Raw genomic sequence first — 12666 nt, forward strand, 5'->3', positions numbered from 1 at the left:
CTAACCTATTCAGCTGCTTCTGAATGCAAATATCTAAACAGCCAATCACATGCCAGAAAAAAAAAGTTGATTTAAGTGACTTTGAAGGCAGCATTGCTGTTGGTGACAGATGGACTGTTTTACGTTTTTCAGACACTCCTGATCTTCTCAAATTTTCTCAGGAATTTACAGAGAACAGTCCAAACTGAAAAGCGAAATAAACATTTCCCTGGGTAAAAATGCCTTGTTGATTGCAGAAGTCAGAGGGGCGTGGCCATGCTGAAGGCAAGAGGAATTCTAAGCCAGTTTCTCAACCCAGCCCATCTGATATCAGTAACCACAACACATTCAAAGTCAATTAAAAGTCGCCTTTCTTGCCCGTTCCGATGCTCGCTTTCAACTTTGAAATGAGACCACTTGGACAACAGTAATGATAAATAATTGCAAATAGAGCACGTTTACAGAATTTAATGTCATTTTTATAGAGCACCTCTTATTTTAAGAAAAGATGGGCGAGACGATTTTTGAAACTAACTGCAAATTAAGCACACAATATTTAATATCTGTATTTTACCATTTTGATAAGACATATTTCAGTACTCCAAAACACTTTTATTAGACAGCCAACATGCTTACAAGTAGTAAATCCAGGTTAGTGGATCATAATTAAACATCACTCTGTGGCAAACGCAGAGTTCAGCAGGCCATCAAGGAAGAAGTGATGTGCATTTCTGCAGTGTAAAGATGCACAAATCATTTTCTCCTTAATCTACAGTCACACGAAGCACCAGGAAAATCTTTGGTGATGTTCTCAGATGATTCTGACGCTTATCATCCAGTTCCTCGTGATGTCCTCCACACCATCAACCCTCTGTCCTCCTCACAGTTTCTTCCTCAGCTTGCCTTTCTTATGGCCACCCCTTCCAAAACCTGACTTTTTAACTTCTCCGAGCCACTTTTTGTTCTTGGAGCGGAGCTTCCTCATCCCTCCGCCCTGCAGGAACTGGTGCTTCTGCTTTTTCTTGCGCTGCTTCATGATCTGATCCTTTGTTTTCAGCTCCGAGCGTGCTTTGTGGTCACCGGAGCTCTGTACGTTTGGACCTCGTCGGCCACGGCCACGACCTGGGAGAGGCATGACACAACAAAGAGGTTGGAGGTTATAGCTCGCAAGGCTGGAAGAGGGACTTGAAGTATTTACCTTTAGAGTTGAGTTAAAACATGGTGGCTGATGGTCTATATTTAACAGGCAGACATGTTTGTGCTATTCATTTTGATGCCTTCCTACCTCTTGCTGGCTTCCTGCCTCCTCCGCCTGTTTCTCCATCTGATCCAGATCCTGTATCATCAATCTTGTATTTTTTCTTCCACTCCTCATAACTGACATGTTGTCAAGTGATACAACATCTTCACAGTACAGCTTAATATTGTCATAGGAGTAGAGAAGAGGGTCATTGAGAGCAGCACACAGAGAAGCTTTTTGTTGGAAGGATACAAGTTCTTCCTGTTCTTCTTGTTACTGATAACCTGACCGCTGTCTGTTTTGATCTTCTTCTTCTGGTCTTCTTTTCCCGTTTCTCTCACAAAACGCTTCCTCTTACGGTCCCTAAAAAAAGAAGGGGGAAAAAAGACTTTAAATTATAGTTTGAAATGACCATTTGGTGGATACTGAGTCAAACATAGGGAAATTTGTACCATTTCATCATTTTCTTCTGCTGGTTAAGGCGATCGCCTTCATCTCCCATGAGATCAAGGACAGCTGAAGAGGCCTGCTGTTCAAAAGCACTGCCCTCTCCACCGAGACTCAACCTGTCGACGCATAACACAGGACAAAACAGCATAAAACACAAAGCCATTCACATTTTTTAAAGAAACAGATGCAACAGTTTAATGCCTCACCCTCTCTCAGAGTCAAAGTCTTTAGGTCTGTAAGGGATATAATACTCTTCATCTTTGCCTGACTGCCTCTTTTTCTTGGTCTTTGGTCGCTCTTCGCCATCTTCCTGCTGACCTCTTCTTTTACCACCTACCACCTCTGAAAACACCCCCTGGTGGAAATAGAAAGAATTACATGGTACAAAGTGACAAAGCATGATACAGAGATCCTACTATCTTCCTCTTCTAGTTTGTATACAACATCATCTACATCAAAACTGCACTTTATTTTGCTTCTTCTTCATCAGACAGCACAAACAACTTTCTCATTTTGACTCAAATATTGGTTTTGAATGAAAATTCTGCAACAATCCTGGGTGTTTATTCAACTTGTGAGCAGGTTTTCTAATCCACCGTACGATTATTATTGACACTAGTACATGTTCGTGCTGCTGGCAAACTAATACACTCAAGAACATATAGCAAAGCAAAAAAGTGAAAAGTAGGTCTTGCCTACATAAATATACATAAGACAGTTGTGAAACTTTGACATAGTAACATCTGCAGTAATATTTACACCTGTGATGACATCTCACCAGCATTAGCCTTATTTTGAAACCAAGATTGTTTACACAGACTTTGTAATTGCAGAGAAATGCTCCATTTATTTTGGTCATTTCATTTTTGAGCAGGAAGCTCACCTTTCTTGTTATAGCCTTTAGACGAATAGAGAGTTTTCCAATTAAATACATATTCTTTAAATAATGTTCCCTCTTATAAAAAGTAGGATAATTTTAAAAAAAATTTAAAAAATGTATTATACCTCTATTACTTAGAAAAAAAACTGTTTTTTTTCTGTTGTCTGTTATATAACGTTAGTGATGCTCGTTTCAATTCATTTCTTAATCAGCTAAACAGGTCAGTTAAGAAACAGTCAAATATTAAGTTAAATTTGAAAACGGTTTAAAAAAAAATATCCCCATTCCAAAATGTCACATGACAATCTCATTGGCTCACGGAGTTATGATGTCACTACACGATCCTTTGAAGTTTTTCCTTAAACAGGGGTGACACAGCAGTTTTTTAGTTCGTGTCCTCGCAGCATTTGTGTTTGCAGCCTTCACGCGTTCACCACAGAAACTTTTGGAAACCTTTTCGTTGTTGTCGTGTACAACCTTCAACATGTATCCAACAAGACACCAACCAAGGCAAAAAGATTACGCCGCTTCTCCTTCCTGTCGTGGCCGGCCAATTTCCCCAAATGACCTCTTAGCCGTCCAAAGGGCATTACATGACAGTAAGAAGGAAAACTACCATCTCCAGAATAAAATTCAACAGATTGAAGAAGAGAAACTTCAACTGGAGGAGAAGTGTAGACAGATGGAAGCGCAAAATAAGAACCTGGAAGAAAGACAAAAACGCCAGCCCGACATAAATATTATTAATGAGGGTTGGGGAATCAAGTTTGGACAAGCCCGAGAGCAGATTGTCTTCCTAATTAAGGAAAACAAGCAAAAGAGCGTGGAACTAAAGGAGATGTCCAACCAGCTTAAAGACAGCAAAGCTACTGTTGAGAAGACAGAATGGGATCTCCAATATATGGACCAAATGAATCAGCTGCTCCAAACAAACTTCGATGAAGCTGTGAAAAAAAATAAAGAAATCCTCCAACAGAAAGAAGAACAGGAGAAAAAGCAAAGAGACATGGAGCACAAACTCAAAGTCACGGAGGAAAAATACAGAATGCTGAAAGAGAAGGTGGATGATACTCTGCGCCAAAACAAAGACCTTCTTCAAGAGAAAAAGCAACTAGAAGGGGAAAAAGAAAAACTGGACAAACAATGCTCGCACATGCAGAAAAGGATGGAGCAAATGGCAAGAAACAACTCCGAGCTCACTAAGGGGATATTGTTGGAATACAACAACTTGAAGCGCAAACACACTGAAATGCAGGCGCAAAAGCAAGAACAAGACAACATACATGACGACCTGCAGCGTACGCTCCAAGATATCCACAAAAGAAATGAGGAGCTACAAGACATGTACAAAGAAGTACAACAAAGAAACGCAGACATGCACAAGGACAAGATAATGCAGGAGGAAACATCCAAAGAGCTCAGGGAAAAGCTTGAAGAAAAACAAGCAACGTTGGAAGAGGTGGAGAAAACGTGCAAGAAGCTTGAGAAACAAAACAAAGAAACCATCGATGAGTTGAGAACCCTCATCCTGGAAAAAAAAGCTCTTGTAGAAAACTGCATGAAAAAGAAGAACAAACGCTTCCGCTGGCCCTGGAGGAGGAACTCTACTGCTTCCTCAGCAGGTGTAGCCTCGTCTTGCTCCACCTCTGTTCACCTCCCCAACCAGTCCCGGCAGTTGACTGTCCCCTCCTGAGCCTGGTTCTGCCGGAGGTTTCTGCCCGTTTAAAGGCAGTTTTTCCTCCCCACTGTCGCCTAGTGCGTGCTCAGAGGGGATTGTTGGGGTTTTCTCTCCTCTACCTTGTTTCATTATTTACTTAACTTTTTGTGCTTACTTCATTTTACCTTGTTTTGTTATTTACTTGTTAACGTTTTGTTCTTACTTCATTTTACCTTGTTTCATTATTTACTTGTTAACGTTTTGTTCTTACTTCATTTTACCTTGTTTCATTATTTACTTGTTAACGTTTTGTTCTTACTTCATTTTACCTTGTTTCATTATTTACTTGTTAACGTTTTGTTCTTACTTCATTTTACCTTGTTTCTTTATTTACTTGTTTAACTTTTTCTTTTTCAACTTATTCATAAAACAATAAACAATTGAATTTATCCTTTGAGTATTTTTCATCGAATCTTTTCATCTATAACCTTTTCAAACATTCATATCTGTCGTTTATCTTCTTCTTGAAACCTCATAAACGGTGAAGGAAAAATCCTGGAACATGGTTTGAAACACTGAAATTGTTTCAGCTGAGACCGGCAAAGTCATACGTGTGTGTGTGTGTGTGTGTGTGTGTGTGTGTGTGTGTGTGTGTGTGTGTGTGTGTGTGTGTCTGTCTGTCTCACAGGTGACACGGTGTCACTGGTTAGGTCATCATGTTTAGGCTCATTCACTCGAAAAATTATTTAGGCCAAATCTTTAAAACTGTATCATTGCATACACATTTTCAATTCATTTCAATCGCACAAATGCAGAAATAATTATTTGCAGTATCTTATCTGATTTATTTTGAGAATGTCATGCCTGATCATTTGCACCCACACCACCAAAAATGGGGGCAAAAGGGAGGAGATCGCATTTAATCGGTTATAACAAGAGGTCAGAAATATAAGAGCTGCAGAAACCTCTGAATCTCAGCTATAAGCTCATGTAAACCATTTCTACAATCGCCAAACAAAGCAAAGTCACCAAACAGTTAAAAGAGCAGTTACGTCACCATGAATCTGTGGACAGGTAATATCCACACTTTCATTTATGATTTCCTGGAGTTCAATGTGTGCTTAATCCTTAATGAAACTGATGTAAACCTGCAACTACAGCAATCCAGGGAAGAAAGAAAGAAGCAATACTTCACCCATGCTTACTTTTAAATCACTCTCATCCTTTTCGGTGATGTCACAGTCAGCAGTAGTGGTGGGGTTGGTTGGCTGCTGCAGCCTGCTTTCTGCAGCTCGGTCTTCTCTCTGCTTGCTGAATTTGTCCACTAGCCGAGTGTCTTTAGAGCGTTTGGCCCGCATCACCTCACTGGCTGGTGTCTTACTACTGGAGTTGATTTCGAAGATGGTCTATTTCAGGAGACAATTATATGTTTTTTTGCTTACTAGAACACTTTTTACCAGAAAATGCAGCGCTGCGATGTGTCTGCATTAGAGCTGGGCGATAGAACGATAACAATATGTATCGCGATGTAACTTTTTCTCGATAGAAAAATTTAACTATTGCGATAGACCTCGTCGCTCTTGTCCTCTTAAAAAAAAAAAAAAAAAAAAAAAAAAAGGAACAGTCAATCCAAATTAAGTAGCGCAGAGCCGAACCAATCACAGCCGCAGCGTCACGTCACGTGACTTGTTACGTACAGCACAAGTGCCAAGCCGCACATGTGTATTTGTTTGGGAAGCAGCCAGCCACCGTACCGCCCGGGTAATGGAGGAAATGAGTGTGCCGACTAGAAAAATCAACCGAGCGTGACCGAAGAGAAAACAGATGATGGTTCCAACGCCGGAGAGATTGTCGAACGGAAGAGCCAGAGAAGTTCCGTAGTGTGAAGGTATTTCGGCTATTTCAAGTCTGACAAAAAACAGAGTAGCGTGCACTGTAAATTGTGCCGAAAGCAAGTCTGGAAATACAATAAACTGGTGCATGCGTCACACTGTGCGCCACGTTATTGTTTCGGTGAAATGAATTTCTACAATACTGTTACTGTTAATTCTACTCTCTGCAGTGTTTAAATGCTTACATATACACACAGTTACTGTCCCTCCACACATACGACTCGGTTCTGCTTCTGTGCCCCAGCTTTGTTTACTTTTTCCCACCGAGGCTTCTAGACTTCTGATTGGCCAACATTTCTGCACGTTTAGGAATCTAGCGCCACCTGCTGCTTTGGCATGTTCATAGCAGCGTTTTCCTTCATTTCTGCCTTTATGTGTGGACGGGATTATTTTTTAAAACGAAAACGGAAAATCTCCGTTTTCAAAAATACCCGTGTACGTGTGGACGTAGCCTCAGTCTCTGACTGGAAGCGCTAATTCGTCATTTGGCTTTTGTCAGACTAAAGTAACTGTTAAAACTGTTTGAAAAGCTCAGCTATACAACAAGGAGAGATTGAGAATTTCCTTTTAGTTCTCAGTTTATTTGATATTGACAAAAGTTAGTCAGTTTTGTCTGTTCTTCTGTAAAACAAACTAAGATTTATTTTTAGAATTAATATTTTGTTTCTAAGTGGAATTGACGATTTAGTCTGTTTCATTTGTTCTATTTTGAAACTTAAACGCTTTAGCGGCTGCCTTTTGTGTAGTTTGCAATATTTGCCTTTATTTATCTGAAAAAGTCTCATGTTCCTTAAGTACATCTACCCTGTTGAACTTATTATGGGAAATAAATATTTAAATAAAAACAAGCTGCTCATTATTTCACATTTTACTTGTGAGCAACGGCACATTTAAATCTTACAAATATAGTTATTTGGCTTATATCGTGATAGATATCGTTATCGCCTGAAATGAAAAAAACATATCGTGATATGAAAAAATCTCATATCGCCCAGCTCTAGTCTGCATCAAACTCACCGCTTTGGATTTGTAGCTCTTGATGGCATCGACTATTTGAAGGCACTCCAGTTCCATTTTTTCCAGACCACACCCTGAAACAAATCAAACTGTCTTACTTAACTGCCATCAGTTCCTCACTACTCCTTTTGATTATTTTCATAACTTCTCTCTTCTTTTTATACTTTATCCTCCTTTGAACTTACCAAGTACTGGATGGACACCCATGCTGGACACATCTGTGTTTTTAACCCGTCTGATGGACTCCGGCGAGGGGTTTGGCCGCGACTTGAGGTACTGCTTGTAGGCGTTCTCTGAGACACGGAGCAGATTTTGCAGGTCCAGGGAGTTTTCGTGAGACGTGATCAGATGAGCACTTTCATCATCCAAGATGCTTTGAGGGACTCGACCAAACACACCTTCTGAATCTGGAGTACGAAAAGAAATGCAGACATTTCAATACAGTGACAGATAAAAAGAGCACTAAATAAAGTTTATTAGCAACCTCAAATGTGTAGCACATCAGTTAAACAGTTCATCTATCACTTTAAAACCTGACAGGCATGCAGTGGAGTCTACCTTGTGTGTGTTCAGGTGAAGCAAACTGAACTGGTCGCCCTAGGAAGAGGTGGAGGTCGTAGACATAAGGCATTTCATCAGGACAAATCAGACTATAGGCTGTGCCACTTCGGCCCGCTCGTCCCACACGCCCTGATGGGAAAAGACAGGGGAAAATACACGTAATGCTGGCCTAATCATTTCAAATTAAAGAGGTTCAATCACTTTGTTCCTTCTGCATACAGCTGCTCACCAACTCTGTGCAAGAAAAGTTTGGCCTTGGAGGGGAAGTTGTAATTGATGACATTATCCAGCAGGGGGATGTCTATACCACGAGCAGCAACATCAGTCACCAGAAGCACCATGGCTTTCCGATGCACAAATTTCCCAATGTTGATCTTCCTGGCAGTCTGATCAAGGGCACTGTAGATGTAGGCACACTCTAAACCTTCTGACGACAGCAGCTGGACATCAGGGGAAAAAAAGAAGTCAACTAAAGCTCTAGTTTTTAAAACAATATTTAACATTCTCACAAATTTAGGCTACACTGTTATCTTACCTCCTTTAGGTACTCCACATGGTGTTTGGTGGCAGCAAAGACCACTGTCTGTTCCTGAGGCTTCACTACGTTCCTCAGGAGGTGGAGCAGCAGAGCCGGCTTGTCATCCACACGCAGGTGGAAGAATGACAGCTGATGAAAGTTAGAAGAAATTAAAACATGCTCAAAGCCATGGAAACATCAGGTGACTGTAAGGACTTTTGCTTTGGGCTTTACATTTAAATCTTTCAACATTTCTGGGAGAAGAATACAAAATGTTTGAATAGCAAGTGTCTGAAGACAGAGCAACAAGTAGAAAGACCAAGACACTGACACAGTAGCTGATTTAACATAAGTTAGCATGTAGAGTAGATGCAATAATCCTGTACTCAGGTTGTAATAAATAATGTAAAACCTTCCATCTAATTTCTCAGATTAACCAAAAGGTAAATAAAACAAAAGCAAATTCTGCCTTTTTACCTTGATCTGATCACTGAGCTTGGAATCCACATCCAAACGAATCAGTACAGGTTCTGTCAGGCCTGAGAAAAAAGTTTGTATACACCGGTGTGAATATAATTAGGTTCATTTGCCTTTAGATGCGAAAAAATATGGAAGCTAAGTTGAATGAATATGCTTTATGATGAGAAAATAAGCCAGAAAAACTTGATCTTCAGTTCAGGTTACGCCCACTTCTCGTTGTCAGCAGTTATTTCCCATAATCCCCTGAAGTCAAAGAATATCATTCACTCTCTATGGTCTCTGGTCACATGTCCCTCTCCAGTGAGGATCCAGGTAACAACTGTAGAGGTTTGTATAGAAAATGCCAACTTGTCTCCAAGCACTCACTAACTTACCAGCTGATCAGCAGTAAAACTTGAAGAACGATACAAACTGGAAGTGGAAACCATTCACCTTCAAAGTTAAAGTTATGCCTCACCAACGTGGCTAACACATTTGAAAAAGGCACAGTTAGTGTTGCCATTTCACAGTTTCACCGCTGCTTGTGGAGTAATTGGCAAGTGTTTGCAACCTACATGTAACCAATTTAACCCTGCAAACACCAGCAACCTCTAGCACCCACCAACTGGTCAGGGAATACACATTTTGTGCTACCAACCAGTGGTTGGCAGGTGTTTACCAACTGTTCTCTAGATCTGTGTGACTGGGACTCAAATGGATATGACTTTGAATGTGATTTTTGTAGTGAAAAGGTAACAAGTGTATATCAATAGATTCTGCTAACTTTCATTTCCCAAGAAAAAAAAGATGCTAACTTTCTTTTTTTTCATGATTAACAAAAACTGAGGGAAGTGGGGCATGAAGGTGAGAAAGGCCAGACGACAGTTAAAAACAGCAGCTATGGGAAAACATTAGAAGACAGTTTATGCATTTTCTCTAATATGCAGAAGATGTCAACTACATTCAGATGAAACAAATCAACTCGGTCCCTATCTATAATTTAGGCTGTTTACTTACATCACAGAGTTTCAATATTGTGACTTGGACTCAACTGAATTAAACCTAACAGAGTAGAAATGAAACGGTTAATCTTACCAGCTCTGGCAAACTCCACCAACAGTTTAGGCAGGGTGGCAGAAAACAGCAGAGTCTGTCTAGTGTCTGGAAGTCTGCGGATGATCTCCTGAAGCTGCTCAGCAAAGCCCATTTCGAACAACCTGATTCAGGAAAACATTTCAGAATTCAATTTGGAAAATTAGAGCAATAAATAAAAAACAAAAAAAAAACATGAAAAATGCAATTTCTCACCTGTCAGCCTCGTCAAACACCACATACTCCACACTGTGCAACTTCAGGTTCATCTCCATGACAACGTGCATAAGACGACCAGGGGTACCGATGATACTGAAGGGGGAGAACTGAGCTTAGCATTTCAGCATAAAAATCCATAAAATCCTATGTACCCTTTTTCTTAAGTTATCATGTGACTTTCAAAAAACTTGACCTCTGAATTCTAACCTTAAGGTCAAGATCGGTGGGATTTGATACCTATTTGCAGTAGACACAACTATGGTATCAATTTGAAACTTCTACATGTCTTTGTTATCATATTCATTAACTTAGGTCTCCACGTTGGGGGTTGGTGGGAGGTTAAATAAATAAATATATAAAAGCACTCACATGTCAGGGTTTTCATGGAGAGCAGCAAACTGATCTTCCATCCTGAAAAACAGCAGAGGCATTCACATTAACAGACGACATCAAAGAGCAACAAGAAGAACAAAGTAACAAGACAGCTAAGTAGTCACGCACCTGTCTCCACCAAGGATCAAAGCAGTCTTGAGACCGGTGAATTTTCCCAGCTGCGAGACCCCGATAGAGAAAGGAAAACAGGTAGTACATTAATGACACACCTAAAGATGTAGTTAATGGCTTTATTTCACACTTTTCACCTGCAAGACCTACATGAACGGTAATTTCCACTCACCTCTTTCGTGAACTTCATGGTCTGTAGGGCCAACTCTCTGGTGGGGGTCAGAATGAGGGCCCTGGCTCCTGTTTGGGCCTGAGGGGCCTTTAGCTTCTCAAACATGGGAATCAGGAAGGCAGCAGTCTTACCGCTGCCAGTCCGAGCCATGGCTACAACATCTTTTCCATCCAAAATTACAGGTACAGTCTGAAGTGGTGAAAAGAAGAGGGTAATAAGTCACATATTTACATCACAGTGTAACATGACACATAACCTCGAAGCAGCACCAACAAACCTTTCTTTGGATGGGAGTAGGAATTTTGTAACCCTTCTTCATGACGCCTTTAAAAACAGGGTAACTGAGACCTGAAATCAGACATCAGACAGGTCATCTAGCTTTGTTTCAGCTCAAATGGACACATCCAAGTAGGCAGATAGTGGAAAACCTACCCATGGACTGAAACCCTCCAGATTTCTTTTTCTTCTTGTTTTGAGCTCTGACCAGCTCCCTGGTGTCTGGCTCCACATCTGACAAGCACTCTGATGCTGCAGGGAAGCGCGGCAGTTTCCGCCCTGGCTGTGAGACAAATAAAGAAACACGAGCACTACTTCTTAGCAAGATGAAACCTTCAAGACGTCTAAAAAACTGATCAAAACGTTATACAGTGAAAGATTTCAATATTCCTTATACTGAGAATGAATTAATAAAAATCTTATGGTCAAGGGTTGTTGCTGTGATGTAAGAGTGGGAGACCTACATCTCTGGTGCAGCAAAACGCTAAATATCCACAGATGCCACTTTGTTATTTACAAATTTTTACCATTTCAAAACCTGCTGATCTACTATACAACCATCTCTAGGGTTTACGGAGAATGATGCAAAAAAACGAGGAAATATCCAGTGAGTGGCAGTTCTCTTGGTAAAAATGCCTTGTTAATGCCAGAGGAGAATGGCCAGACGACTTGGATCTGAAGGTAACATCAAAATTGTACCTAAATAACCACTGGGTACAGTTAATGTATGCACAAGAGCATCTCTGACAAATATTATGGACAAAAATATCTGGAGAAATTAGGGCAGTTCTAAAGGCAACATTTTCAATTAGTTTAACCTTTTTCTTATTCTAGAGACTAGTTTTTCATTCTACTTTCAGGGTTTAGTTTAGTTTAAAACTAGAGCGGAAGGAAACAAACTGTTTTTGCAATGGTACTAACAAATAATTCAGAGTATATGAGAAGAAACTGTTTTTTCAGGGGGCATCCGGATTTGAACCGGAGACCTCTTGATCTGCAGTCAAATGCTCTACCACTGAGCTATACCCCCTCTGCCTTCTACTGGCTCAGCAAAACCATGAGTAGCTGACAGAGCTGCGGGCTCAAAACAGCGACATTAGACATCGATGAATCGCGCAGATCGACGATCAGATGATTAAGAGACTCGAGAGGACGTGTAAGAAGGTTTTAATCATTTAAAACTTACCGAATCATCGTCTTTAATTTCAACAGCCAGCTCGAAGTCTCCGTCAGAGTCGGTCTCCGGCTCTCTGTTGGCTGTGTGTCTCTTCTTCTTCGTCAGCTTCTTCTTTCTCTGAGCCATCCTGTCACTTTAGTGTCCTTTCAGCCCGCGGCAGGAAATTTGTTTTTCTCTGCAGATTTCTGAATTATCGAAATGGCATCAAGTTTTCAAAACACCCCATCAAAAGACACAGCACGCAGACATGTTGAAAACACGTGTGAGCTTCATTTTCTTCTTCTACCTCCAAGTGCAGTCGCGTGGCTTGAAACTCAACGCTGCCCCCTACTGCCAGGGAGTGTGAAACGCGTTACAAGCTACAACAATATTTCATTTACATGCAGGATTTAAAGACTGTTTCTTTTAATAAGTCTGTGACTACGTTTCTTAAATTTCTAGAATTAATTTGTTCACTCACCCTAAAAGTAAAATTGGATTTTTTTAAAAGAAAGCACTGATATATAGTTTAAAATCTGAAAGCTTTTAAAGATTAATCTGAATGCTGGTGTGCAGATTTTGAGCTCTTTGGGTT

General features: G+C 40.4%; 1 protein-coding gene across 1 annotated transcript; it reads right to left on the bottom strand.

Annotated features, from left to right (window-relative positions):
* Window positions 1-431: 431 nt before the first annotated feature.
* ddx54 (DEAD (Asp-Glu-Ala-Asp) box polypeptide 54) lies at window positions 432-12397 on the bottom strand. Its single transcript, XM_082541008.1, has 20 exons — window positions 12102-12397; window positions 11072-11198; window positions 10917-10987; window positions 10640-10828; window positions 10465-10514; window positions 10333-10374; window positions 9961-10056; window positions 9748-9869; window positions 8671-8732; window positions 8212-8343; window positions 7906-8116; window positions 7674-7805; window positions 7301-7522; window positions 7116-7189; window positions 5412-5612; window positions 1876-2024; window positions 1672-1785; window positions 1472-1582; window positions 1265-1356; window positions 432-1101 (listed from the first exon to the last, which is right to left on the bottom strand). The coding sequence occupies exons 1-20, from the start codon at window positions 12216-12218 to the stop codon at window positions 860-862; spliced, it is 2556 nt and encodes an 851-aa protein (XP_082397134.1). The 5' UTR covers window positions 12219-12397; the 3' UTR covers window positions 432-859.
* Between the last annotated feature and the right edge of the window lie 269 nt (window positions 12398-12666).

The sequence above is a fragment of the Aulonocara stuartgranti genome (assembly GCF_965226115.1).
Source record: "Aulonocara stuartgranti genome assembly, chromosome: 7".
Classification (NCBI taxonomy): Eukaryota; Metazoa; Chordata; class Actinopteri; order Cichliformes; family Cichlidae; genus Aulonocara; species Aulonocara stuartgranti.

What these genes read in the sequence shown, in the direction of transcription:
- ddx54 (XM_082541008.1), bottom strand. Translation starts at nt 12,218, where the DNA reads ATGGCTCAGAGAAAGAAGAAGCTGACGAAGAAGAAGAGACACACAGCC. An exon ending in CTACTCCCATCCAAAGAAAG is followed by an intron (nt 10,829 to 10,916) that starts GTTTGTTGGTGC and finishes TCACCACTTCAG; the next exon opens with ACTGTACCTGTAATTTTGGA. An exon ending in CTCCATGAAAACCCTGACAT is followed by an intron (nt 10,057 to 10,332) that starts GTGAGTGCTTTT and finishes CTCCCCCTTCAG; the next exon opens with TATCATCGGTACCCCTGGTC.